Raw genomic sequence first — 25474 nt, 5'->3', positions numbered from 1 at the left:
GAATGATGTGAGCATGTCATGTTTAAAGGTGTCCCACTCTGAGCTGCATTTCTGCTGTACTGCATTGCAAGGAAAATAGGTTGAGAAATTAAAGTGTCCTTCCAAAAGTTTTGTTTTTTAGTTTTGGATACAGTGAGGCAAAGTTTTAAATCCCTGGCAGGTTTTTACTGCTATGCGGGGCTCCATTACAGAGAGTTACTCTCATTTGTGTCCCAGTGACAATGCTTTCACTCAGGGTCGAGGCAGAAGAGGCACCTACCTTGGGTTCCAAGCTGCATGGGGCACATCTGGGGCAGCAGCCTATTCTGCCTCTGCATCATCTGGCTGGAGGGTGCAGGACCAAACCCCAACTCTTCTGCTATGTCCTGGTTCCACCACCTCACCCTCACTTTGTCCCCACTTTGACTCAGCTTTCCCAACCCCTCTACACACTCATGCTTACTCCTTTCTGCTCAGCATCAGTAGAAACCTCGCCCGCCCTCAAACTACTGAGGTGCTGCAACTCTGACCTCATCCTACTGGCAGATAGGCTGTTCAGGCTGCCGATTAACAGAGCTTCCATGTTTCCCCATACTCCACCAACTGTCCTTGCTGCTGCCCTTCCTATTGCCCTCTAACCCCTCTCCGTTTCCAGAGTATCTCCACCTCTGAACCTCTTCCCCTGTCACCCCATTCTTCCCTTCCAACAGCACCCCCTCTCTCCTATCATTTTTCCTCCCCTTCTCCTATTCCACACCCCTATTACTCTGCCCCCCCCCCCCACACACACCCTGCACCACTTCCCTTCTAAAACTTTATATCCCTTTCATTCTCTTACCTTTATCCCCCTCCTGTCATCCTGCACCCACCTCACTCTTGTCACCCTCCCCCTGTTATCCTTTACCTCCATCCAACTGAGGGAGTCAGGAGCCACTTCTGCTTGGAGTGGATAAAGCTTTGGGATGGTGCACACACCCATGCACTGCACAGGCCGGTAGTGGGTTCTGGCACTAAGAACCGGCTTGCCAATACTGAACTGGCTGTTTTTAAGATGTTCCTCATACAGCCTAGGGGGAGCCTATGATTGCAGGGACATCAACCATATGGTGGCTGTATTAGTTTTCTTTTTTTTTTTTTGCTTTGTTCCTTCTGTTTTTTACCTGGTAATCTGACCACACCACCTGTATTAGAGTGCCTACACCAGGGGTCTCCAAACTTCTCAAACAAGGGGCCAGTTTACTGTCCTATAGTCTTTAGGAGAACCGAATTGTGGCCAGTGGGGGTAGAAAGTGTCCCGGACCTAGTATCAGTGAGAATAAACATGGCCTCAGGGTTGGTGGTCAGTAGGAGGAAGAATGGTTCCCCATAATTGGTGTAAGTGAGAGGAACAGTGCCTCATCTTTGGTGTCAGTGGAAGGAATAAAGCCCCATCACTCATACTAGAGGGAGACATAGTGCCTCATCATTAATATTAGTGGGAAGAATAATGCCCCATCATTAGTTTCAGTGGCATAAATTATGTATTACTGGTACTGGTGTGAGTGGGAGGAATAGTGACCCAAGGGCTGGATAAGGGCTAGCAAAGGGCCACATCTGGCCTTTGGGTTGCAGTTTAGAGACCACTTGCTTACGCGTCAGATCAGGGAACCTCAACTACGTCCCTCCAGCTGTTGCAGAACTACACATCCCATGAGGCATTGTAAAACTCTGACATTCACAGACATGACTAGGCATGATGGGAATTGTAGTTCCTGAACAACTGGCAGGCCATAGTTTGAAGACCCCTGCTTTGGATGAATGAGAACAGGGGGCACCTTTGGACTGTATCATTGTCACTCTGGGGGTAGGCGAGTGATAGATGTACTAGCAGATTTCGATACACTAATAAATTGAAGCCAAATCTCAGCTTACATTGCCGTTACAGCAATAGATTTTTTTTCTTTTGGGATAAAAGCTTTAAATGAAAAAATAAAAGTGGATCATTGTACGCACACATGAGTGGTAAATAGTTTGTCTCAACACTGATACATTTGTAGGCTAGTTTGTTCTGCTTAAAAGCAATAGACTTACTAACCAGATCACCAGAAAAAATAAGGAAAGAAAGCCTAAAAATGAAAACTAATGCAGCCATCACATCTAAGAATTGGTAAGCTGTAATATAATAAATGTTTGCCTTTGGGTTTAATACCATTTGAAACCCCTTCATCACCTTCCCTTCTCTTTTTCACCATTATTTATAAATCTTTTAAATTAGTTTTCCTTAGTTCCATCAAATGGAAACACTCCAAGGGGAGTAGGGGAGGGGGTCACACTTTGGCATTCCCAACCTGGGTACCATTGTACATAGTCCTGGCACTAGTTTCACCAGACAGGACTACGTACAATGGCACATAGTCCAGCAGAAACAAAGACAATTATATAAAATGCTTCTCTTTAGTAAAGTAGAGGAAGGCTAGAACTGCGGTTTTACTGCTCCTGGCCGCACACCGGCATTCTAACATTACAGCCTGACGGGCTGTATACATGCCATGGCCGCATCAATATTAACTCAAGCTGCCGAGTTTGACAGGCAGTATTGTAAGATTCCCCCTTACTTTTTACCATTTTCACTGTGCAGGAAGTGAGAGGAGATCTCTCTAACCCAGATACTGTAGTTAGATCTCTCTGGAAATCTCTCTAACCTGGTTTGTCTCAGATGGCAGTGAAATCCTTGCAGGGGTTTGTATCCTTGTCCACTCTATCCAAAACTAGAAAAATAATTTGGTTGGTCTTACACCTTAAACTGACATTAAACTCTGTTTTAAAAAAGATCTATCTAAGTATATATTTTTAAAAGAGAATTTCAGGGTTTTAAAAAAACAAATATTTATACTCGCCTAGGTGGATGCAGCATCAATCCAATGCTGCATCTGCCCCCCGCCTGCTCTGCAGTGAGAACTTAGTTATTAAACACCACTGATCGCTCAGTTCTCCCCCTCTGCTCTGAGTAGAGAGCCATAACTGTCACTCAGCGGCCCTCTGTTCTCCCCTCCAACATTCACTGTAGCGCCAGGCTGTGGAGGGGGTGGGGGAGGGGGGGGGGGCTGGCTCAGGTTTTCATTGGATCTCCTTGGTGATGTCAGCCGACAGCGGGCTTCAGCATGCAGCACTCCTGTGATCCATGGGAGAAGTATGGGCAAAAAGGTTTTGGCCATACTTCAACTTTACCTCATGTACCTTCTATTATTCTCAGCCTTCCAAAATTCTCAAAATTATTTTTCATTTCCTGCTGTGATCTGACTTCTGGTTAGAGGGTGGCTACATTAATTCTCCATGGTCCCACTATATATAGGAACACCCTCTCTTGCTCGCTACCTAGATGGACTAAGGGCTATGAACTTTGAAATTTGTAGTGTGCAAAGAGTATAGCACATGACCCCAACTCATGTGCGCTGCTTGCTCCCAGCAAACAGAAGTGGGAGTGCATGGGAAAGGTTCAGGAGCTCAGGAAGGATGCAGAAGAACACTGTACAAAATAATTCCATGGAAAATACTTACAGGGCCATTATGTAATGCATGTGTATGGATTATTTTTGAAAAATAAGGATATTTTTTTTAGTATCACTTTGATTGTATTTAGCCCTTTTAAGATCCCCATGTTTTAATGATTTGACTGTGCAGTGCAGGCTTATGTAATCTCTTTTAACATTGTTATTTTAACAATATAATACATGCTCTAATTTCATGTTTTTATAATAATGCAGAAGTGGAAGACCTGCGATTTCATATTTTCTCTTCTTTTTCTGTGCTCTAACAGGGAGCAGCGCATTCAAATCACCAGATGATTTCAAGGTTTCCCTCCCACTTCGTACCAATTATTTGTACGGCAAGATTAAAAAGACTCTGCCTGAGCTGTTTGCTTTCACAATCTGTATGTGGCTGAAGTCCAGCGCCTCGCCTGGGATTGGAACCCCGTTCTCCTACGCTGTGCAGGGCCAGGCTAATGAGATTGTGCTGATCGAATGGGGGAATCACCCGATTGAACTTTTAATTAATGATAAGGTAGGCATATTTTTCAAATAATTACTTGCATTCTGGTAAACATATTAAGTGAAGAAAATTGAAGGAAGAAACACTGAAGCATAAATAATTTCATAAAATTTGATGTTGATAATGCTTACAATTAAAAAAAAATTATATTTATAATTATAAAATGAAATGCTTAAAATTAACTGAAAATCTCTTATTAATTGGAATTTATAGTTTGTTTCAAATACTTTCAGATACATATAAATTTATGACCACAATATGCCTTTTACTTCCTCACACACAATGATGCGTGCCATGAAAAAGTTGAAACAGAACTCCAGCCAAAAAAAGGGGGAGATGAAAATGTGTAGCTGGCTAAAAATATAACATAAACAAGCAGCTTTTTTAATATTCATTTTCAATCCAGAGCTCCCCCTGTAGTATCTCTTTCCTTTCACAAGATGTCCTCAGTGCAGTGCCGAAACAAGGTCATCCAGCGCCCAGGGCAAAGATGGCAAACTGCAGGGTCAAGTTTAGGGTCAAGGCACCCCCATCCCTGCAATAACCCCTTGCACCCAAGGCAGCCGTCCCTCCTGCCCACCCCTTGTCCCAGCCCTGGCCAGCATCATTTAAGCCAGTTCTTCTGAGCACAGGCTGTCCTGGACCCACCCAAAATCTGTGACTAGTCAGTAAAATATCACTGTTACCCTGCTCTCTCCTCCTGTCAGCATTATTTTTGTCAGCACATGGATTGGCTACTTGTGCTGCTTCTTCTTCTCTTCACACTCCAGCTCTGCTGTATACAGGCAGATACTAAGTCAAATTACTAAGTCAAATTTAGGTACATACGCTGCTTGGAAATTTAATTTAAAATTTAATGATGTATTAATGGTTACAGAGCTGCATGAGTGTCTATTATATCCAGAGCTGTATAAAGTACTCAAAACCCATACTTGAGTAAAAGTACAAGTGCTCGATCAAAAAGTGACTTGAGTAGAAGTACTAAAGTATTCAACATTTTTTGTACTTAAGTATTGCAAGTAGTTTTTTTTTTTAAATTTTGCTACTCAAGCACTGAAAGTAAAAGTACCAGTAGTTTTGAAAATAAAATTGCTACTCAAGTACTGAAAGTAAAAGTACCAGTAGTTTTGAAAAAAAATTGCTACTCAAGTACTGAAAGTAAAAGTACAAGTACTGCTTTATGTAGCTATTAAAGAAAGAAGTCAAAAGTTTGAACATCATTTTGTTTTTTATTATTTCAAATGCAGCTTTTATTTATACATACAGTAGCTTTTATTTTCGTATGCGCTGATAATACACATGTTTTGAGCTTCATGAAACCTGCCATATACTGTTCTGGCAGTGGTAACTTTTATAATTGTAACGAGTAACTATGCAGCACAAAAAAAAAATATCGGAGTAGAAGTATTGAAATCATTGAAAAAATTTAGTAAAGTAAAAGTGGAAGTAGGAGAAAAAAATTCTACTCCAGGAAAGTACAGATACCGCCTTTCGGTACTTAAGTACAGTAGTGAAGTAGTTCTACTTAGTTACTATACATCTCTGATTATATCTGGCTGAAGTTCAGTTTTAAATAATATTGCAGCAGAGAACTAGCATCACACAAGTGTGCACATTCCTTATTCTCAGATCCCACTGTCAAGCTGCCACATTAGAAATAGTCAAATGATACCCTCTGACACTGCTACATGTGTATATCTTGGCTTCAATGACCTCTGGTCACAAAAGTTTTAACATTTAAATAATGTTTCTATGTTTAGTTTGTGATTATACTGTATGTGAATTTGGAAGCAGCCATATTTGCCTACAGTGATTGTGCTTCAATGCCATGAGTTTGCCTAAAATAATGTATTCATTATGTGTCCGATATCTTAACAGATATTAAACATAGTAGATAAATTAGGCCCAAATACAAAGCTCACTCTAACATCGATCTCTAATTTTCTATATTTAATGAAAGAACAAAAATATGGAAGAAACCACTTTTGAAACGAGACAGCAACATCAATTATTTTATGATTTTATGATAAATACCGCAATAATTAAAAATGTGTTCCTGAGCTCTGCACTCAACGCAAGGCTGTATGTTACATACTTCTGTTCACTGCATTCTGTACTCAGGGCAATATGGTACATAATCCTGACCACGCTATATGGCAGGAGTGCAGCAATTTGGAGTGTGCCAAGTACACCACGGTATGCAGAGTTCAGCAATCAGGAGTATGTAATGTACAACACAGCTGACACAGTGCATTGGTCAAGAGTATGTTAGCTACAGCCTCATGTAAAGAGAGAGGGGGCAGAATTATATAATGTATAGCACAATATATACATATATATATATATATATATATATATATATATATATATATATATATATATATATATATATATATATACAGTGGGTACGGAAAGTATTCAGACCCCCTTAAATTTTTCACTCTTTGTTATATTGCAGCCATTTGCTAAAATCATTTAAGTTCATTCTTCTTCCTCATGAATGTACACATAGCACCCCATACTGACAGAAAAACACAGAATTGTTGACATTGTTGCAGATTTATTAAAAAAGAAAAACTAAAATATCACACATGGTCCTAAGTATTCAGACCCTTTGCTCAGTATTTAGTAGAAGCTCCCTTTTGATCTAATACAGCCAGGAGTCTTTTTGGGAAAGATGCAACAAGTCTTTCACACCTGGATTTGGGGATCCTCTGCCATTCCTCCTTGCAGATCCTCTCCAGTTCTGTCAGGTTGGATGGTAAACGTTGGTGGACAGCCATTTTTAGGTCTCTCCAGAGATGCTCAATTGGGTTTAAGTCAGGGCTCTGGCTGGGCCATTCAAGAACAGTCACGGAGTTGTTGTGAAGCCACTCCTTTGTTATTTTAGCTGTGTGCTTAGGGTCATTGTCTTGTTGGAAGGTAAACCTTCGGCCCAGTCTGAGGTCCAGAGCACTCTGGAGAGGGTTTTTGTCCAGGATATCCCTGTACTTGGCCGCATTCATCTTTCCCTCGATTGCAACCAGTCGTCCTGTCCCTGCAGCTGAAAAACACCCCAACAGCATGATGCTGCCACCACCATGCTTCACTGTTGGGACTGTATTGGACAGGTGATGAGCAGTGCCTGGTTTTCTCCACACATACCGCTTAGAATTAAGGCCAAAAAGTTCTATTTTGGTCTCATCAGACCAGAGAATCTTATTTCTCACCATCTTGGAGTCCTTCAGGTGTTTTTTAGCAAACTCCATGCAGGCTTTCATGTGTCTTACACTGAGGAGAGGCTTCCGTCGGGCCACTCTGCCATAAAGCCCCGACTGGTGGAGGGCTGCAGTGATGGTTGACTTTCTACAACTTTCTCCCATCTCCTGACTGCATCTCTGGAGCTCAGCCACAGTGATCTTTGGGTTCTTCTTTACCTCTCTCACCAAGGCCCTTCTCCCCCAATAGCTCAGTTTGGCCGGATGGCCAGCTCTAGGAAGGGTTCTGGTCGTCCCAAACGTCTTCCATTTGAGGATTATTGAGGCCACTGTGCTCTTAGGAACCTTAAGTGCAGGAGAAATCTTTTTGTAACCTTGGCCAGATCTGTGCCTTGCCACAATTCTGTCTCTGAGCTCTTCAGGCAGTTCCTTTGACCTCATGATTCTCATTTGCTCTGACATGCATTGTGATCTGGAAGGTCTAATATAGACAGGTGTGTGGCTTTCCTAATCAAGTCCAATCAGTATAATCAAAGACAGCTGGACTCAAATGAAGGTGTTGAACCATCTCAAGGATGATCAGAAGAAATGGAAAGCACCTGAGTTAAATATTTGAGTGTCACAGCAAAGGGTCTGAATACTTAGGACCATGTGATATTTCAGTTTTTCTTTTTTAATAAATCTGCAACAATGTTTACAATTCTGTGTTTTTCTGTCAGTATGGGGTGCTATGTGTACATTCATGAGGAAGAAGAATGAACTTAAATGATTTAGCAAATGGCTGCAATATAACAAAGAGTGAAAAATTTAAGGGGGTCTGAATACTTTCCGTACCCACTGTATATATATATATAGTAATGTACTACACAGAGTACAGATTGCAGCAGTCAGGAGTATTTAATGTACAGCACAGCTGCCAGAGTTCATTGGTCAGGAGTATGTAACACACAGCCTAGTATAAAAGGAACAGCGGTCAGAATTATATCATGTAAAGTGCAGTATAAAGGGGTTGTAGTCAGGAGTATGTAATATATAACAAAGTATACATACTGCAGGAGTTAGGAGTTATAGTGATATGCAGCCTAGTGTAAAGAGAACACAGGCCAGGATTATATAATAAAGAATGGTGCAGTATACAGTGGTAGTGGTCAGGACTCGGAGTATGCAATGTACAACACAGATTGTAGCAGTCACGCATATGTAATGTACAATGTACATCACATAGTCCTGAGCATATAGTATATGATGTGTTGTGTGGTCAGGGCAGCCATCATAAATTTTGGGGCCCCTTACACAGCTTTAGGCCTAGGCCTTACCCGGGCCTGACCACCAACATTCCCCCAAGGCTCTCCCACTGGCCATCCCACTGAGTCCTTTAGTGCAGTGGTCCTCAACCCTGGCCTACAGGGCCCACTAACAGGCCAGATTTTAAGTATTACCTTGGGGAGATGCAGACTAGAGTACTGCAATCACCGAGCAGCAAATGATATCACCTGGGATGTATTTCAGTTATCTTGCAAATCTGGCCTGTTAGTGGGCCCTGTAGGCCAGGGTTGAGGACCACTGCTTTAGTGCACCCACTTTTATTTTAGCACTCTTACAACTTAATATAATAAAATGAATCCAATCCAGCGAAGAGACATCCACATATATTCAGCAAAGAGATGGCCCAATGCAGTAAAGAGACAGCCCAAATCCAGCGAAGAGACAGCCCAATCCAGCAAAGAGAGATCCCCATATAGCAAAGAGGCAGCCCAATCTAGCAAAGATACAGCTCTATCTAGCAAAGAGACAGCCCAATCCAGCAAAGAGACATCCCCATATATTCAGCAAAGAGAAATTCCATTCTAGCAAAGAAGCTGCCCAATCCAGCAGAGACATCCCAGTATATCTAGCAAAGAGATTCCTCAATCCAGCAAACATGCCCAACCATCAAAGAGACAGTCACAAACAGCGCAATCCAACAAAGAGACAGTTACCGCACAGGCCAACATCCAGCAACATTGTCAATCAATTTACCATTGTAATGTCTAACAACTTGTCTCAAGATCAGTCCTGCAGACTACATGCAGCGCAGCTCTTTGGTCTGCAGGTAGAGGCACAGTGCAGACTATATCACTCTGCCTTCCCCCTGCAGGTGGGGCTAAGTGAGCTGCATTGGCTCACTCCATGGCTGCCCTGCTTTAGCAATTGCTAGTAACCACAGCAGCAACAACTCGGTCTAGTTGGTTGGGAGCCTGGGCCCCTTGGGACGCCCGGGACCCCTACATGTGTATAAGCGGTCCTCCCCTGATGGCGGACCTGTATGTGGTGTATACCTTTTACTGTTGTATTATACACATACCTCCCAACTTTTTTAGATGGAAACAAGGAACACCTATTAGCAAAAGTATGTTAGGACACACCCCATGGCATGCCCCCTTAAAGGAGAATTATTTTTTAAAAAATGATTTGTTTAAAACTTTAAATTAAAGTAGTGTCCAACTATTCTTTATAAAATGGTTTATATTGTGGAAAAAAAAGAAAAAAAAAGAATTGGTTCTTTAGGGTAGGCTTAGGCAAAGTGTTAGCTATGTTTTTATTCAGTGTGCAGAAAAGCATAAGTAATCAAAGACTTTTTGCTTTATAACAATTTTGGCTCTGATGTTTATATGTGTCTGTGGGACTCTGACTTGTGACAGAGTCATTAAAGCATATTTCGTGAGGATTGTGGCATATGTGTGCTGTGCAAGTAGTGAGTAGGATCCATTAACTGTCAGCACAGTTGCACCACACCGACTGTTCTGTATGCCCAATATATCATCCACATCCATGGAATGTGCAGAGGTGCCCCAGGAACTTCACATTCTAGCAATGCTCCTGTCTAGGGGTAACCAGTTGTTGGTAGTAACACCACAAAATGGGTAGCACTTACATTAAGATGTAGCTGAATGACACAAGTATGCTGTTCAGCAAATGGTGCTGAAAGGCATTTTACACTTTCAGTTGTTTTCATTGTTTTACCTAAGTATTAGTTTAGTTATATTCACTGTGTTGTATGTTTTATTTACCTTCTAATGATGGGTTCACATTTTGGAGCTACAGATTGTAGTGCTATAAATGATAAATTCCCATATGTCATGTATTGCTAGGGTAATGTATCCCTATTTGCCAAGGGACAAGAAATCCTCTTGTTCCAGGTCACACAGCATCCAATCCATATTGCGTCGTTCCCTTTGCGTTGCATCACAAATGTAGGAGTGCTAATGGGATGATACAATGCATTAGTGAGCCCTCTGTATGTCTGTGTCAGATCTAACTACTATATACAGTAACTCTCACCTGCATTAGCACTAAACTAAAAAGCCCAGGGATTGTGGAATATGTAGATTCTTCACAGGAAGTGTCAGTGCTCACACTACAGACAGATTTTTTTGCATTAACCTCTGCAGTGTCATACTAACAACAAGTGTTTTACCACAAATATAAATTGCTGACACCAGAATGTGAACATTTACTCTACTATAGGCTGTGTGTACAGGGCAACAAATGACCTCATGAAATAGATTAGACATGTGCAATTCGTTTCAATCTCAATGTAAATTCGGGGAAATTTTTGGCTATTCAGAGATTCAGATGTATCCGAAGCTCAGAATTAAACAGTAACAAATTTAGTTGAAGTTAGCTGAAATTAGTTTAGTTTATTTGTTTTCTAACAAATTTCAAATTATCGGAACGTGAGCAAAAGCTGGTTGCTAATGAGTCAACATCCTCCCAGCATGCTCCGGTCAGTGACATCACACGGGGTGGAGTCACTTACTGATGTCATCAGGTGACTCTGTCCGTATCTATTTAAGAAATGTCAGACAGAGCAGGCAGTCGGCAGGGAGCCTTCGGCGAGGCCGGAAGTTTTTTCTTTTTTTTTGGGTCCGGTGGTGTGGCAGGCAGCGTGATTGACGATGGATCTACACCGAGGGACATTGTTTTTTTTATTTTTCAATAAAGGAATTGTCAAAAATTTGTTTACTGTTTTTATTTACTTTGTAGACTTTTATGGTGAATACTTTGTATTCCCGGCTTGTGCCTCCCCTTTCCTGGCCTGCCAGGCTGCATTCTTGGATAAGGTCTGGTATGGATTTGGAGAGGACCCCACACTGTTTTGTTTTTTTTTTTAATTTTTTATTGCCAGCATTCTTTTGTTTACATTTCAGCTTTTAGCGGAGAAGCCCGCTGAAAGCTGATAAGTCATCAGTTGTTAAGGACACCGCGACCGGCTTCCCAAGCTGCTCCTTAACAACCAGCTATTCTTAACGCCGAATTTGAATCGTTCAATCATTTTTCAACCAATACGAATTTGAATTATTCAGAAAATTTGAAATTCGTTAGAAAATTAATAAATGTAATGAAAATAAACAAAAATAAATGAAATGAATTCCGAAATGAATCAATACATCAAAATTAGTAACATAATGAATGTATCCAAATTGAAACAAAATTAATTTTTTCGTTCTGCACATGTCTAGCATAAAACTACATGATCAATGCACATCTTATGCAGATGAAAAACGCAAGGTACAGGTAGACAGGTTCACTAGTAAGCCTTGGCCTCGTGTACCATGGATCCTTTTGTTTCATAGATCCTGCATGGGCCTAAGGCTTATTGGTGATCAGGAAACTATTATACCCCCTGTTTTCCCCTACTCCAAACCTGACCAATGTGCTGTATACAGCAGATTCCTTCTGTTAAGCTCTCCTTCTTGAATGGCACATATGTATAATTCAGCTACATATTAAAGTGAGCACTACCATTTTTGTAGTATTACACTGCCAACAACTGTTTAATTGCGCCTTTATTCCCCAAGATCAGGGGTCTTCAAACCCAATCATGCCTAGTCTTGTCTGTGAATGTCAGAATTTTACAACGCCTCATGGGATGTGTAGTTCCGCAACAGCTGGAGGGCCGTAGTTTGAGGATCCCTGGCTTAGATCTTTGAAGCCTTGTTTTGCCAAACAGAGGTGCAGCTCTACAGTTAATTAAGTGGCATGAACCCAAAAGAAAAAAATGTATTATCTTGCAGCTTACCAACTCTTAGATGTGGCTGAATTGGTTTTCTTTATTTCCCTTTATTTTCAACTTGCGATCATGCTAGTAAATAAACAAAAAGTACTGTTCTAACACTTAAAAATCCACAAATCAACCCCCCTAAGCTATATTATTGTATTATTATCAACTGATATATTACAAAAATGATGAAATGATTATAGCGCTAAAAAGTACCCCAAACCTATATACCCTAAAACATGAATATTAAAAAAAATGTGAAAAAACAATCAGAGTTATATAAATGTGTAAAAATCCTCATCGATGTACTGTATGCTGAAAATAAACTTGATCTTAAGGCCTTGTGTATGCAGGACGTCAAAAACGCCACTTTTGAGAGCGTTTGGCTTTTTTTTCTGCCTCCAAATGCCCCTGTGTGTAGCCTATTTGTCTATATACACATAGGTGTTTACAGGCATTCAAAGGCAGGAGTGTTTAGAGCTAGGAAAAAAACCCAGAGTCAGCACGTTCAGGAGAGGAATGTTTTGCTTCAAAAAAAAGCCTGACGTGCCTAAATGTGCTTATTAAGCGATAGGTACGATAAGCGCTTGAATGTTCATATATTTAGAGGTAAATTGTTTCATTTAAAATGTTGCAAATTGTTTAATTCAGAGGCATTTAGAGGCTGGAGCGTTTAGAGGCAGAAAAAAAAAAGAGCCAGCTTGTTCAGGAGAGGGGCGTTTTGCCACAAAAAAAAAAACATGACGCGCCTAAACGCGCTTAAGCAATAGGCGCATTTAGGACTTGAATGTTAATTCATTTCAGTGCCCAGAATAAATGGATATTCTGTCCAATGGAATAAATGAACACCGAAGCTCTTAATACGCCTAAACACATTTGCAAAACGCAGCTTTTAGGGTTTTTTTTTTTTTAACGCTGCTTTCTCCTCCCCTGGAGCATTGGTGTGCAAAGGAGAAAAAAAAAAGGCCTGAGTGCATAGGGTCTAAATCAGGGTTTCTCAAGCAGGGTTCCTCCTGAGGTTGCTGGGGGTTCCTTGAGCGATAGGCAATTTCTGCCTCTCAGATAAGTTCCCAATGACACTATTGTTTCATTTAGCTATCTGTAAGGGGGTAATTCTTCCCAAAGATGACAAGAATAAGGAGCATTCTTCCCACTGACTGTCACACTAATGTGTTATGAGTAGAGTTGAGCGGACACCTGGATGTCCGTGTTCGGCGGGTTCGGCCGAACTTGAAAAAAAAAGTCCGGGTCCGTGTCCTGGACTTTTTCCGAACTTTACCCGGACACCGAACCCCATTGAAGTCAATGGGGACCCGAACTTTCAGGCACTAAAATGGCTCTAAAACACCAATGGAAAGGGCTAGAGTGCTGAAAATGGCAGCAAAACGTAGTTAAGAGCATGGCAAGTGCTCTGCAACAAATGTGGATAGGGAAATAACTTAAAACAACAAAAAAAAAACAGAAAAATAAAACAATTTTCTTCATCTGTGAAGGAGGCCCATATGTAGTAGGAAGGAGGTTGAGGTGGTGGTGGATGTGGCGGTGTAGGTGGAAGCGGCGGGGAGGAGGACGAGGTAGCCAACACTGCTTTTTTTCAGTCATTTTAAATGAGGGTACACCCCAAAAGAGTGAGAAAGATCAAAAATATAACAATGGCTGGGTAAGGTCGGTATCCATCTCTATTCTGCACAAGGTACGGAAAAGTCCTGTGGGATCCATGCCTGGTTCATTTTAATGAACAAGAGCTTGTCCACATTGTCTCTGGACAGGCGGCTGCGCTTGTCTGTGATAACGCCCCCAGCCGTGCTAAATACACATTCAGATAATACACTGGCTGCAGGGCACGCCAGCACCTCCAAGGCGTAAAGGGCAAGCTCAGGCCATGTGCCCAATTTGAAGACCCAGAAGTTGAAGGGGGCAGACCTGTCATTCACTACATGTAGGCGTGTGCACACATGCTGCTCCACCATGTTGGTGAAATGCTGCCTCCTGCTAAGACGTTCCATATGAGCTGCTGGTGCTGCTGTTTGTTGTGGCGTGCTGACAAAGCTTTTCCACATTTCGGCCATGCTAACTCTGCCTTCTGAGGTGCTGGCGGTGCCCTGGTTGCGTTGGCGACCTCTTCCTCCTCTGCCTTGGCCTTGTGCTTCCACTGTGGCCCCGCTGTCAGGTGGGAATGCCAGCAGTATCGCGTCTACCAGCGTGCGCTTGTACTCGCGCATCCTGCGATCACGCTTCAGTGAGTGAATTAAGGATTGTCCTTGTAATGGGGATCCAGCAGCGTGGCCACCCAGTAATCAGCACAAGTTAGAATGTGGGCAACTCGGCGGTCATTGTGGAGACACTGCAGCATGTAATCGCTCATGTGTGCCAGGCTGCCCAGAGGCAACGAAAGACTGTCCTCTGTGGGAGGTGTATCGTCTGTGTCCTCTGTATCCCCCCAGCCACGCACCGGTGATGGCCATGAGCTGGCCTGGGTGCCACCCTGCTGTGAACATGGTTCCATCTCCTCCTCCATCTCCTCCTCCTCATCCTCCAGAACTGTGCCCCTGCTGGACAATTGTGTCCCTGGCGTTTGTGTGTGCAGGAACCCACCCTCGGAGCCACTTGCGAATGACTGCCCTAAAAAACTTGGAAATGTTACCTCTTCATCCTCCTCCTCCTCCTCCTCCTCATCCTGTGCCACATCCTCTTCCATCATCGCCCGAATCGTTTTTTGAAGGAGGCATAGAAGTGGGATAGTTAAGCTGACAACGGCGTCATCGGCACAGGCCATGTTGGTGGAGTACTCAAAACAGCGCAACAAGGCACACAGGTCTCGCATGGAGGCCCAGTTATTGGTGGTGAAGTGGTGCTGTTCCGCAGAGCGACTCACGCGTGCGTGCTGCAGCTGAAACTCCACTATGGCTTGCTGCTTGCACAGTCTTTCCAGCATGTGCAAGATGGAGTTCCACCTTGTGGGCACGTCACATATGAGGCGGTGAGCGGGAAGGCCGAAGTTACGCTGCAGCGCTGACAGGCGAGCAGCAGCAGGGTGAGAACACCGAGAGTGCGCACAGACGGCCCGCACTTTCTGCAGCAGCTCTGACATATCGGGGTAATTTTTAAGGAACCTCTGCACCACCAAATTCAGCACATGCGCCAGGTAAGGGATGTGCGTCAAACCAGCTAGGCCCAGAGCTGCTATGAGATTTCGCCCGTTATCGCACACCACCAGGCCGGGCTTGAGGCTCGCTGGCAGCAACCACTCATGTGTCTGCTGTTCCATGCTCCTCCACAACTCCTGCGCGGTGTTTTAAAACTGCCTGCTGTCGTTTACCCCTGGCTGTGCTGAAGTTGGTGGTGAAGGTGTTACGCTGACCGGATGAGGAGGCGGTAGAGGATGAGGAAGCGGAGTAGGAGGAGTTAGGAACAGGAGGCAAACTGAAGCGCCCTGCAATCCTCGGTGGTGGAAGGACATGCGCCAAATTGCTATCCGCCTCAGGCCCATCCGCCACTGCATTTACCCAGTGTGCCATTAGGGAGATATAATGCCCCTGACCATGCTTACCAGGCACAGATGGCGTTGCGCAGTGCACACCTGATTTTTTCCCCCACTTGGTTGTGCAGGGAAGGGATGGCTTGCCTGGAAAAGTAGTGGCGGCTGGGCACGACGTACTGTGGGACAGCCACCGACATAAGTCTTTTAAAACTGTGCGTCTCCACCAGACGGAATGACAGCATTTCAAAGGCCAAGAATTTTGAAATGCTGGCATTCAGGGCCAGGGATCGCGGGTGGGTAGGGGGGTACTTCCCCTTCCTCTGAAGTGTTTGGGAGATGGAAAGCTGAACGCTTTCACGGAACATTGTGGAGATGGTTGGTGACCCAGGTGGAGGTGTTGCTGACAGATTGTCTGTTTGTGGGGTGGCAGGTGCCGGTATCACTACAGAGGTGGATGAAGAGGCCGAGACTGCAGCAGAAGAGGAAGCAGGAGGAGCCAGAGACCTTTCTTGGTTTTGAAGGTGTCTACTCCACTGCAGCTCGTGCTTTGCACTTAGATGCCTGATCATGCAGGTTGTGCTCAGGTTGAGAAGGTTTATGCCTCTCTTCAGGCTCTGATTGCACAGGGTGCAAACCACTCGTGTCCTGTCATCAGCACATTGTCTGAAGAACTTCCACGCTAGAGAACTCCTTTGAGCTGGCTTTGGTGCGCTCGGTCCCTTTCTGCATTGGGCAGTAGCAGGCGTAGTGTCTAGGGCACGGCCCCTCCGCTTCTGCTTCCTGCTCCCTCTTCTGCTGTGCTGGTGGCTCTGTGCGACCACCGCCTCTTCCTCCAAACTACTCAGGTCACCTGCATGACGTTCATTCCATGTGGGGTCGAGGACCTCATCGTCCTCCACATCATCTTCCACCCAGTCTTCCCCTCTGCCCTCCTTGTCGGTCTCCACAATTCTGAGTGCCGCAGCAGTTGGCACCTGCGTTTCGTCATCATCGGAGACGTGCTGCAATGGTCCTTCCATGTACTCATCTTGAGAAATAAGTGGTTGGGCTTCGCTGCACTCAATCTCTTCCACTTCTGGGGCAGGGCTAGGTGGATGGCCCTGGGAAACCCTGCTGACAGAGTCATCAAAAAGAAGAAGAGACTGCTGCATGACTTGGGGCTCAGACTGCTTGCCTGATTTGAAAGGGGGTGAGGTGAAAGATGGTTGGACATCGGCTGCAGGTGCCAACTCTGACCTTTCTGCAGTAGACTGGGTGGGAGACAATGTAAAGGAACTGGAGGCACTGTCAGCAGCAAACCAATCTACTATCGCCTCTACTTGTTCTGGCCTCATCACTTCTGGAGGCTCATGATGCCCTACCAAATACTGCTGCAGGTTCTGTCGCCTACTCACACTTGAGGAAGGTGTTTCACTTGTCCGTGTAGCTGGCACAGATCGACCACATCCTCTCCTTTTAACAGGAGCTCTACCAGCAGCACCACGACCCAGGCCACGGCCCCTATTTGACGGTCTCCTCATATTTCTGTAATTTATGATCTTGCCCTAGAAAGGTGTTTATTGAATAGCGGAACAAAACAACAACAGTATCGCACGGGTGTATCTCACAGTCAAATATGCAAACTATGCCGCAATTTAATTTTTTTTACCCCAAAAGGGTGTTTATTAAATAGCGGAATAGAAAAACAGTATACAAATACAACAGGTGTATCTCACAGTCAAATATGCAAAGTATGCCGCAATTTAATTTTTTTCACCCCAAAAAGATGTATATTGAATAGCGGAATATAAAAAAGGATATAAAACGGTGTATCTCACACGTACAAACACAGACTAGGCCCTGATTACAATTTTTTGTACCCTAAAGGGAGGATGAGGAAGAGGAGTAGGAGGAGTTTGGAACAGGAGGCAAACTGAAGCGCCCTGCAATCCTTAGCGGTGGAAGGAGATGAGCCAAACAAATTTAAAAGGTGTATCTCACACGTACTGATACAGACTATGCCGTAATTTAATTTTTTACACTCCAAAAGGGTGTATATTGAATAGCAGAATAGGAAAAATTTTATAAAACGGTGTATCTCACACGTACAAACACAGACTAGGTCCCGATTACAATTTTTTGTACCCTAAAGGGAGGATGAGGATGAGGAAGAGGAGTAGGAGGAGTTCGGAACAGGAGGCAAACTGAAGCGCCCTGCAATCCTCGGCGGTGGAAGGAGATGCGCCAAACAAATTTAAAAGGTGTATCTCACACTTACCGATACAGACTATGCCGTAATTTAATTTTTTACACTCCAAAAGGGTGTATATTGAATAGCAGAATAGGAAAAATTTTATAAAACGGTGTATCTCACACGTACAAACGCAGACTAGGCCCCAATTACAATTTTTTGTACCCTAAAGGCAGGATGAAAAACCCTGCAATCCTCGGCAGTGGAAGAGGCGCCCCAAAAATTGGAAAGGTGTATCTCACACGTACCGATACAGACTATGCCATAATTTAATTTTTTACACTCCAAAAGGGTGTATATTGAATAGCGGAATAGGAAAAATTTTATAAAACGGTGTATCTCACACGTACAAACACAGACTAGGCCCCGATTACAATTTTTTGTACCCTAAAGGCAGGATGAGTATGAGGAGTAGGAGGAGTTCGGAACAGGAGGCAAACTGAAACGCCCTGCAATCCTCGGCGGTGGAAGGAGATGCGCCAAACAAATTTAAAAGGTGTATCTCACACGTACCGATACAGACAATGCCGTAATTTAATTTTTTACACTCCAAAAGGGTGTATATTGAATAGCAGAATAGGAAAAATTTTATAAAACAGTGTATCTCACACGTACAAGCACACACTAGGCCCCGATTACAATTTTTTGTACCCTAAAGGGAGGATGAGGATGCGGAAGAGGAGCAGGAGGAGTTCGGAACAGGAGGCAAACTGAAGCGCCCTGCAATCCTCGGCGGTGGAAGGAGATGCGCCAAACAAATTGGAAAGGTGTATCTCACACGTACCGATACAGACTATGCCGTAATTTAATTTTTTACACTCTAAAAGGGTATTTAAAAAATGGTGTATAAAAAAAGGGTTTATAAAATGGTGTATCTTACACGTGCAAACACAGACTAGGCCCCGATTACAATTTTTTGTACCCTAAAGGCAGGATGAGGAGTAGGTGGAGTTCGGAACAGGCAGGAGGCAAACTGAAGCACCCTGCAATCCTCGGCGGTGTAAGATGCGCCCAAAAAATTGGAAAGGTGTATCTCACACGTACCAATACAGACTATGCCGCAATTTAATTCTTTTTACCCCAAAGGGTGTAGATTGAATAGCGGAATAGAAAATATGATATAAAATTGGTGATTTTTCAATAGCACATGTGAACACAGCAGTGTCTTATGTTTTATGTCACGGTCAGTTCTGCAGCAGGCTATGAAGGGAAAAAAAAAGAAAATTCCTCTTTAAGTTTGTAATTTTTAAATAGATTAGTAAAGACTATGCCACAATTTAATTTTTTTTAACCCAAAAATCGTGTATATTGAATAGTGGAATCGAAAAAAGTGTATAAAATTGAAAATCACTCAATAGCACATGTGAACAACACAGCAGTGTCTTATGTCACGGTCAGCTCAGAGTCAGCAACAAGCAGGCTATGAAGGGGGGAAAAAAAAAATTCCCCTTTAACATGTAGTAAAATATAGCTGATGAACGCTGCACACAACTGACTGATAAAAATGGATTTTTTTCTCCCTCCTCCTCCTCCTCCTCAGTGGGCTCAAGTGAGGGCAAAAAGATCGTTCACTGCACCACCCCCCACACAGCAAAATCGATGTAGACTGTCCCTGCCTAATCTCTCCACTCTCCAGCCTGTCCCTAAAATGCTCAAAAAGATCGTTCACTGCACCACCCCCCACACAGCAAAATCGATGTAGACTGACCCTGCCTAATCTCTGCAGCCTGTCCCTAAAATGCTCAAATAACTGTCCCTGCCTACACTCCGACCTGTCCCTGCATTCTTTTCGGACACAATTTTTCACTGTCTGTCCCTAATCAGCAGCCAGCACGTATGATGTGTGCTCTCTCCCTAAACTACAGCAGAATGACGCAGCGCGCTGGGTCTCTCAAACTTATAAAGACATGGTCACATGCTTCAGATGGCCAATCACAGCTACTAATACATTAGTAGGCATGGCTGGGATGGCTTAAGGCACACCAGTTAAACGCTTGTTGATTGGCTGTTGAAAGCCCGCCATTAAAAGCGCGCCATTACATTCAAAACAGGAAATAAAATGACCGAACACAGATTTTAAACCCGAACATTCAGTAAAGTTTTCAGGTCCGTGTTCAGGTAACAAAAATCCAATTATTCGGTACGAACACGAATAATACAGTCCGTGTTCGCTCAACACTAGTTATGAGTTGTAGATTTTTCATTTTTAGCAGGAGTTCCCTGAGACCAGAAATTTATGTCAAGAGTTCCTCTGTAGTGAAAAGGTTGAGTAAGGCTGGTCTAAACTCTATAAGTTCTCCAGAGATAAATATGATGAAAATAATATTACAAAGTTATCCTAAAATTTTGCAAATTGTTTAATCCATTTGCAACATTTTTGGATACTTTTTAATACTGTTTTCTCTATCACATTTATCACTGTTTTAGGGCAGGTTTGCATCATATGCAGTCCAGCAGGTTTTTATCTACTTGACCTCCAATAGGTTTTAACCCTTCACACCCAGACCATTTTTTGCTGTTCAGCACTGTACTACTTTAACTGGCAATTGCTCGGTCATACAACACTCTACCCATAATAAATCTATATAATTATTTTCACAGAAATTAGAGCTTTCTTTTGGTGGTATTTGATCACCACTTTTTTTTTTTTAATTATATAAATGAAAAAATACAGAAAATGTTAAAAAAAGAACAATATTTTCTACTTTCTGTTATATAACATATCCAATAAAATCAAATTTCTTCATAAATTTAGGTCAGAATGTATTCTGCTACATGTCCCCTACTGAATTTTTGGGGACTCTATACTGTTGGGGACACTAGTATAGTTCTGCTCGTAATTAAGATACTGATCCATACAGACACTTTACTAGCATTGGCGGTGATAGAGTGGTGGGAAATCTGGCGCTAACTGACACTGGCTGGGAGGGGCACTAACTGACACTGACAATGCTAGTGACACTTATACAGTGATCAGTGATAACACTGCACACTGTACACTGTACTAATGAAACTGGCTGAGTGACAGGAGGGATCAGGAGGGCAATCAAGGGGTTAATTGTGTACCTAACAAGTGCATGCATGTGTATGGCACTGCGTATATTTACAGATCTGGCTGAAGTCTCTCCTTGCATTCAAATGTCAATGGTAACTTTAAGCAGGGAGAAAAATACACAGATCTCTGTGCTGTGATTGGCCACCACCGATCTGCAGGTATACAGCTAAAAATCTTTGGCTGTAACCTGCTGTCAAATAACAGCATAGGTAAGCAGGGGGTATGCATGCCTCTAAACCAGGAAGTTTACTGCAACGTATGTGTACTTTGCTGTGCCTTAGGGAGCTGCCCACCAGCAGTAAATTTACTACGGGTGTCAGCAAGTGGTTAATCTGTATAAAAAATGCATGCACAATGTTTTCCATATATTCCAATGGCTTTAGTTCAAACCAGTGCAGTGTGTTCCATTGCAGTCAGCACAAGTAGAACATGCTGCATTTTTTTCTGTATGGAAATGTTTTATTGGGGACGTGGCAAAGGGCATCAGAAATGCTCATGAACGCATCAAGAATGCACAGGAATACACATGTTATGAATTAGGATGTATAAAAAAAGAGGGGAAAATGCACCAGAAGGCATCAAAACCTCGCTGGAACACATTAAAAAATCCTTAAAAACACTCATGCAGAAACGCATCCATGGCGCAGAAATAATAGAGTGAACCAGCCCTAAAGATCCAGTTTATTTTTAGCATGTATTGTTGAATATTTATGCACCTATTTGGGATTGATTGTTTTTTCACATTTATAATCATGTTTATGTTTAGGTAATAGGCTATTTGGGGTACTTTTTAGCGCTGTAATCCTGCTCGGATGTCTGTTTTTTTTTTTTTCAATTCCCTTTATATTTCATTTTGGGTTTTTTTGGTTTTACAAATAATAGCAATTAACAAACCTGTGTATCCGTCTACAATAGAAGTGTCAATTTCCACAAATTTAAACATCATAGTAATTGAGGTACAAAAATGGCGTACCATTTATGAGTCCACATTTACATCAGCTACAGGTCTTTAATCACCTTAGCAATGCGAATATGAGCAGCAATAGTAAAGAGAAAAGTAAAACAGGTGGAAGAGAAAGGAGGTCATTCTTCACAACTCTTATAACAAATATTGGATCCTATGCTTTGACATGTGAAGGCTTTTGTGAAATATGTAACAAACTTGTCTGCATATCGCTCACCATGATCCAGTTAAGTTGAAAGTTATATGACACTAATAATTTTGAGTATGTAGGAATTTTCTTGTCAAATTTGAGAAATAAAGCAGTTTCTGGTAATTTGGGAAGATTCACTCTAGTTATAGAACAGATCAAATTGAAACTTTCATTCCAAATCCTGCTTATTTTGGTGCATTGCCGCCAAAAATGGAGCATGGTGCCTATCTGACCACAACCTCAAACACTGAGGTGAGGTTTGAGGATGTGTCTTTGTTATTCTAACCAGAGCCATGTACCATCTCAATACCATCTTAAACCTGGAAATTGTTAGGGTTATTTTGATGTGAAATCATCTGCTATATCCTGCCATGGGCTTACCATGGTTTTGCTCCCACTGCAACATGTTGTATAGTTTGTGAGTAGATTTAGTCAGTATAATGTATATAGTGAAAATTCTCTCTTTCCACGCTTCCTTGGCCATGCAAGTAAACTCAAACACACTCACAGTAAGGGGCCATCTTGCATACTTAAGTTTAGATTTTAGATGAGCAACTATCTGTGAGTAACAAAATAATTCACTTAGGGGTAGCTTAAAGCAGAACTTCACCCAAAAGGGGAAGTTCTGTTCCCACCCCTCCTCTCCCATATTTGAAATGTTATTTGTTTTTTTTTGGGGGGGGGGCAGGTACCGCTCCCACTCCTGGTCGGATTGCCATAGTGATCCGAGCGGAAGTTGCCCCCCCCCCCGTCCTTGGCAACCTCTTAGGACATGTCACAGCCTCACAGGTCCCAGGAGACTGGGAGATTATTCCTAAATCACAGCATGGCTTGGACATGCACAGTGGGCAGCCGGCTGTAAACCCGTAAGGAGTCACAGTCGGCTGCCAACAGTTAAGGTGCCATGACTTGGACCCAAAGACTGGCAAAGAGCCCAGTTGGGTGAAAACATTGCTGGATCCTGGCACAGGTGATTGTCTGTTTTTTTTAAATGTCAGTAGCTACAGTATTTGTAGCTGCTGACTTTCAAATTTTTGTTTACAGGGTGAAGATCCTCTATAAGATCTTTTTGAAAATAGGCTATGCTACACATTCTTTCACCTGTTAGGAAATTCCCTATGCGATTTGGACTTTTGTTTGCCTATCATTTGGTCCTTTAACAGACTAAACTGTCCAGAAAACATGGCAATTGGAGGGTTGAGACAAACCATTTAACACTGAGGTACTGCAGTGGTCAGCTTTTATTCATTTTTTTTTTCTTTTATTCATTTATGTTAAACTTTTAACCCAAAAGGAAAAAAAAATGTTGCTGTAACTGCTTAAAAAGTGTTTGCAGTTCGACTTTAATTTGTTATTTAAAGTGTTACTAAACTCAGGACCTTGCATTCACTATATCTGTTCTACTACAGTACAAGGAACATGGAAATGCAATTATTTTAGTAAATATAAACTGCTAAATACCTTTTCTCATCAGCAGTATATAACAGTCTTGCAACATCTACTAGTGTCTGGTTAAAGCTTGTGGGGGAGTTTTTTTTTTTTTTTTTTTTTACTCTGACTGTCCTATGAGGCTGCAGGACCCCTGACCCTCTGTCTGGACAGTGCTGATTAGCCCTGTGCTGATCACATGCACCCTCCAAAGAAAAAACTCTCTAACAATACACACCAAACTGAGCATGTTGAGCATGTGCAGCTTGTCCCTAAGGCTCTGTTCTATCAGGAGATGGATTGGAGACTGTGGAAGATGGGGAGCATCAGAGAAGGCAGGATCAAACAGCCTTTTTACACAATGCAGAGAATAAACCCCTTAGATTCCACAGTAACCCCTGACCCTCTGTCTGGACAGTGCTGATTGGCCCTGTGCTGATCACATGCACCCTCCAAAGCAAAAAACTCTAGTAATTTACACCAAACTGAGCATGTGCAGAGTGACTCCAAAGGCTCTGTGTTATCAGGAGATAGATTGGGGACAGTGGAAGAAGGGGAAGATCAGAGCAGACAGGATCAAACAGTCTTTTTACACAATGTGGAGGATTAATCTCTTAGGTTCCACAGTGAGTATAACAAGCCTGCTTTACTGCATATACAGACTGATTTTACAAAAGTAAAAAAAAAAAAGGTTTGTCTTTGGGTTGTGCTTTATTGACAAATCATGTTTATTATGGTTTTTTTTTTTTTTTTATTTGTAGAATTTGATGCAGGAAAATACTTAAGTTAGGGATCAGGAATGTTTTGGAATTTTGTGTAACTTTTTGGTTTTCTGTAGACTTACATATCATTTCTGTATCAAGAAGGAAAAAATATAAAAGAGAATACCGGTAATGTCTTTGAAATAAGACATGTCTTGTCTTTTTTGGAGCTGTGGGGTCTTGGATACAAGCTGTTTCAGAACATCAGCTATCCAGGCTATAATACTAACAAGTTTACATCTTGGCGTTTTTGCCTGAGCCCAGGGCAAATGTTTCTCTCGTATCTTAGAACTGCCTCAGCTGCAGCAGAGACCTTCTACAAACCACAGTTTTGCGAAAGGATTATTTTTGATAGATTTGCAGAACTATGTTCGCATCAAACACCTCTTTGCAGGCTTATGTTCCATAAATTATGATAACAAATACAGAATTACTAATTAAAAAGTGATGATTCATTTAGACAGATGGAAAGAATCCATAATATTTGGCAGGAATAGATTGATCTGAAAATGTCATCAATTTGCCTTCTACAAGCTATGTTTTAACCAAGGGCACCTTACACTATTTCCTCCTTTGTAAAGGGAACATATAGTACATTTTGTATGTCCAAAATAGGTGCTAAAGGTATATACGATATAAATCACCACTATGAATAATAATTAAAGTGTCAAGTGCATCATATGTGTATCTCTAATAAATATGTGTAATACTGTAGGATATTCCACTCTGTGGCTGATGAATATTGTGCTATGAGGAAAGGTTGATACAAAATGGGTGTGAATTGGTGTAGATACAGTTTGATAAGAAAATTAAAAATACATAAAGTGTATGAAATATAAAAAATATAAAAAACAGTGGGATCCACTTAAATCTATAGCCTTATAATCGTAAAATACAAAGCATCAAGTATGGCATAAATAAGGTGCACAGTAGGTATATAAATATTGTGGCAGCAATGGTACAAGAATAAATAAGTCCGTAACACCTAAAACAGACAGATAGTCCCACAATGCTAAAAAAACTTTTCCTAAAATACAGGGCAAAGGGTGACTTGAGTGCAGGTGCTCTGATGATAAATATTGAAGGTGCTCAGGTATATGATGACCATTCAGTGCTCCC

The 25474-nt window shown here is 42.2% G+C and overlaps 1 protein-coding gene across 1 annotated transcript in view; it reads left to right on the top strand.

Moving 5' to 3' along the window:
* The window catches only part of NPTX2 (neuronal pentraxin 2), a 56474-nt gene that overhangs the window by 12684 nt on the left and 18316 nt on the right, over positions 1-25474 (top strand). The window contains exon 3 of the mRNA XM_082262480.1: positions 3776-4020. Within this exon, the coding sequence (XP_082118606.1) occupies positions 3776-4020 (245 nt within the window). The remainder of the gene's footprint in view (positions 1-3775; positions 4021-25474) is intronic.

This window comes from Pelophylax lessonae (genome assembly GCF_965119305.1).
Source record: "Pelophylax lessonae genome assembly, chromosome: 6".
Classification (NCBI taxonomy): domain Eukaryota; kingdom Metazoa; phylum Chordata; class Amphibia; order Anura; family Ranidae; genus Pelophylax; species Pelophylax lessonae.
This window is presented reverse-complemented; position numbering and strand designations above follow the sequence as displayed.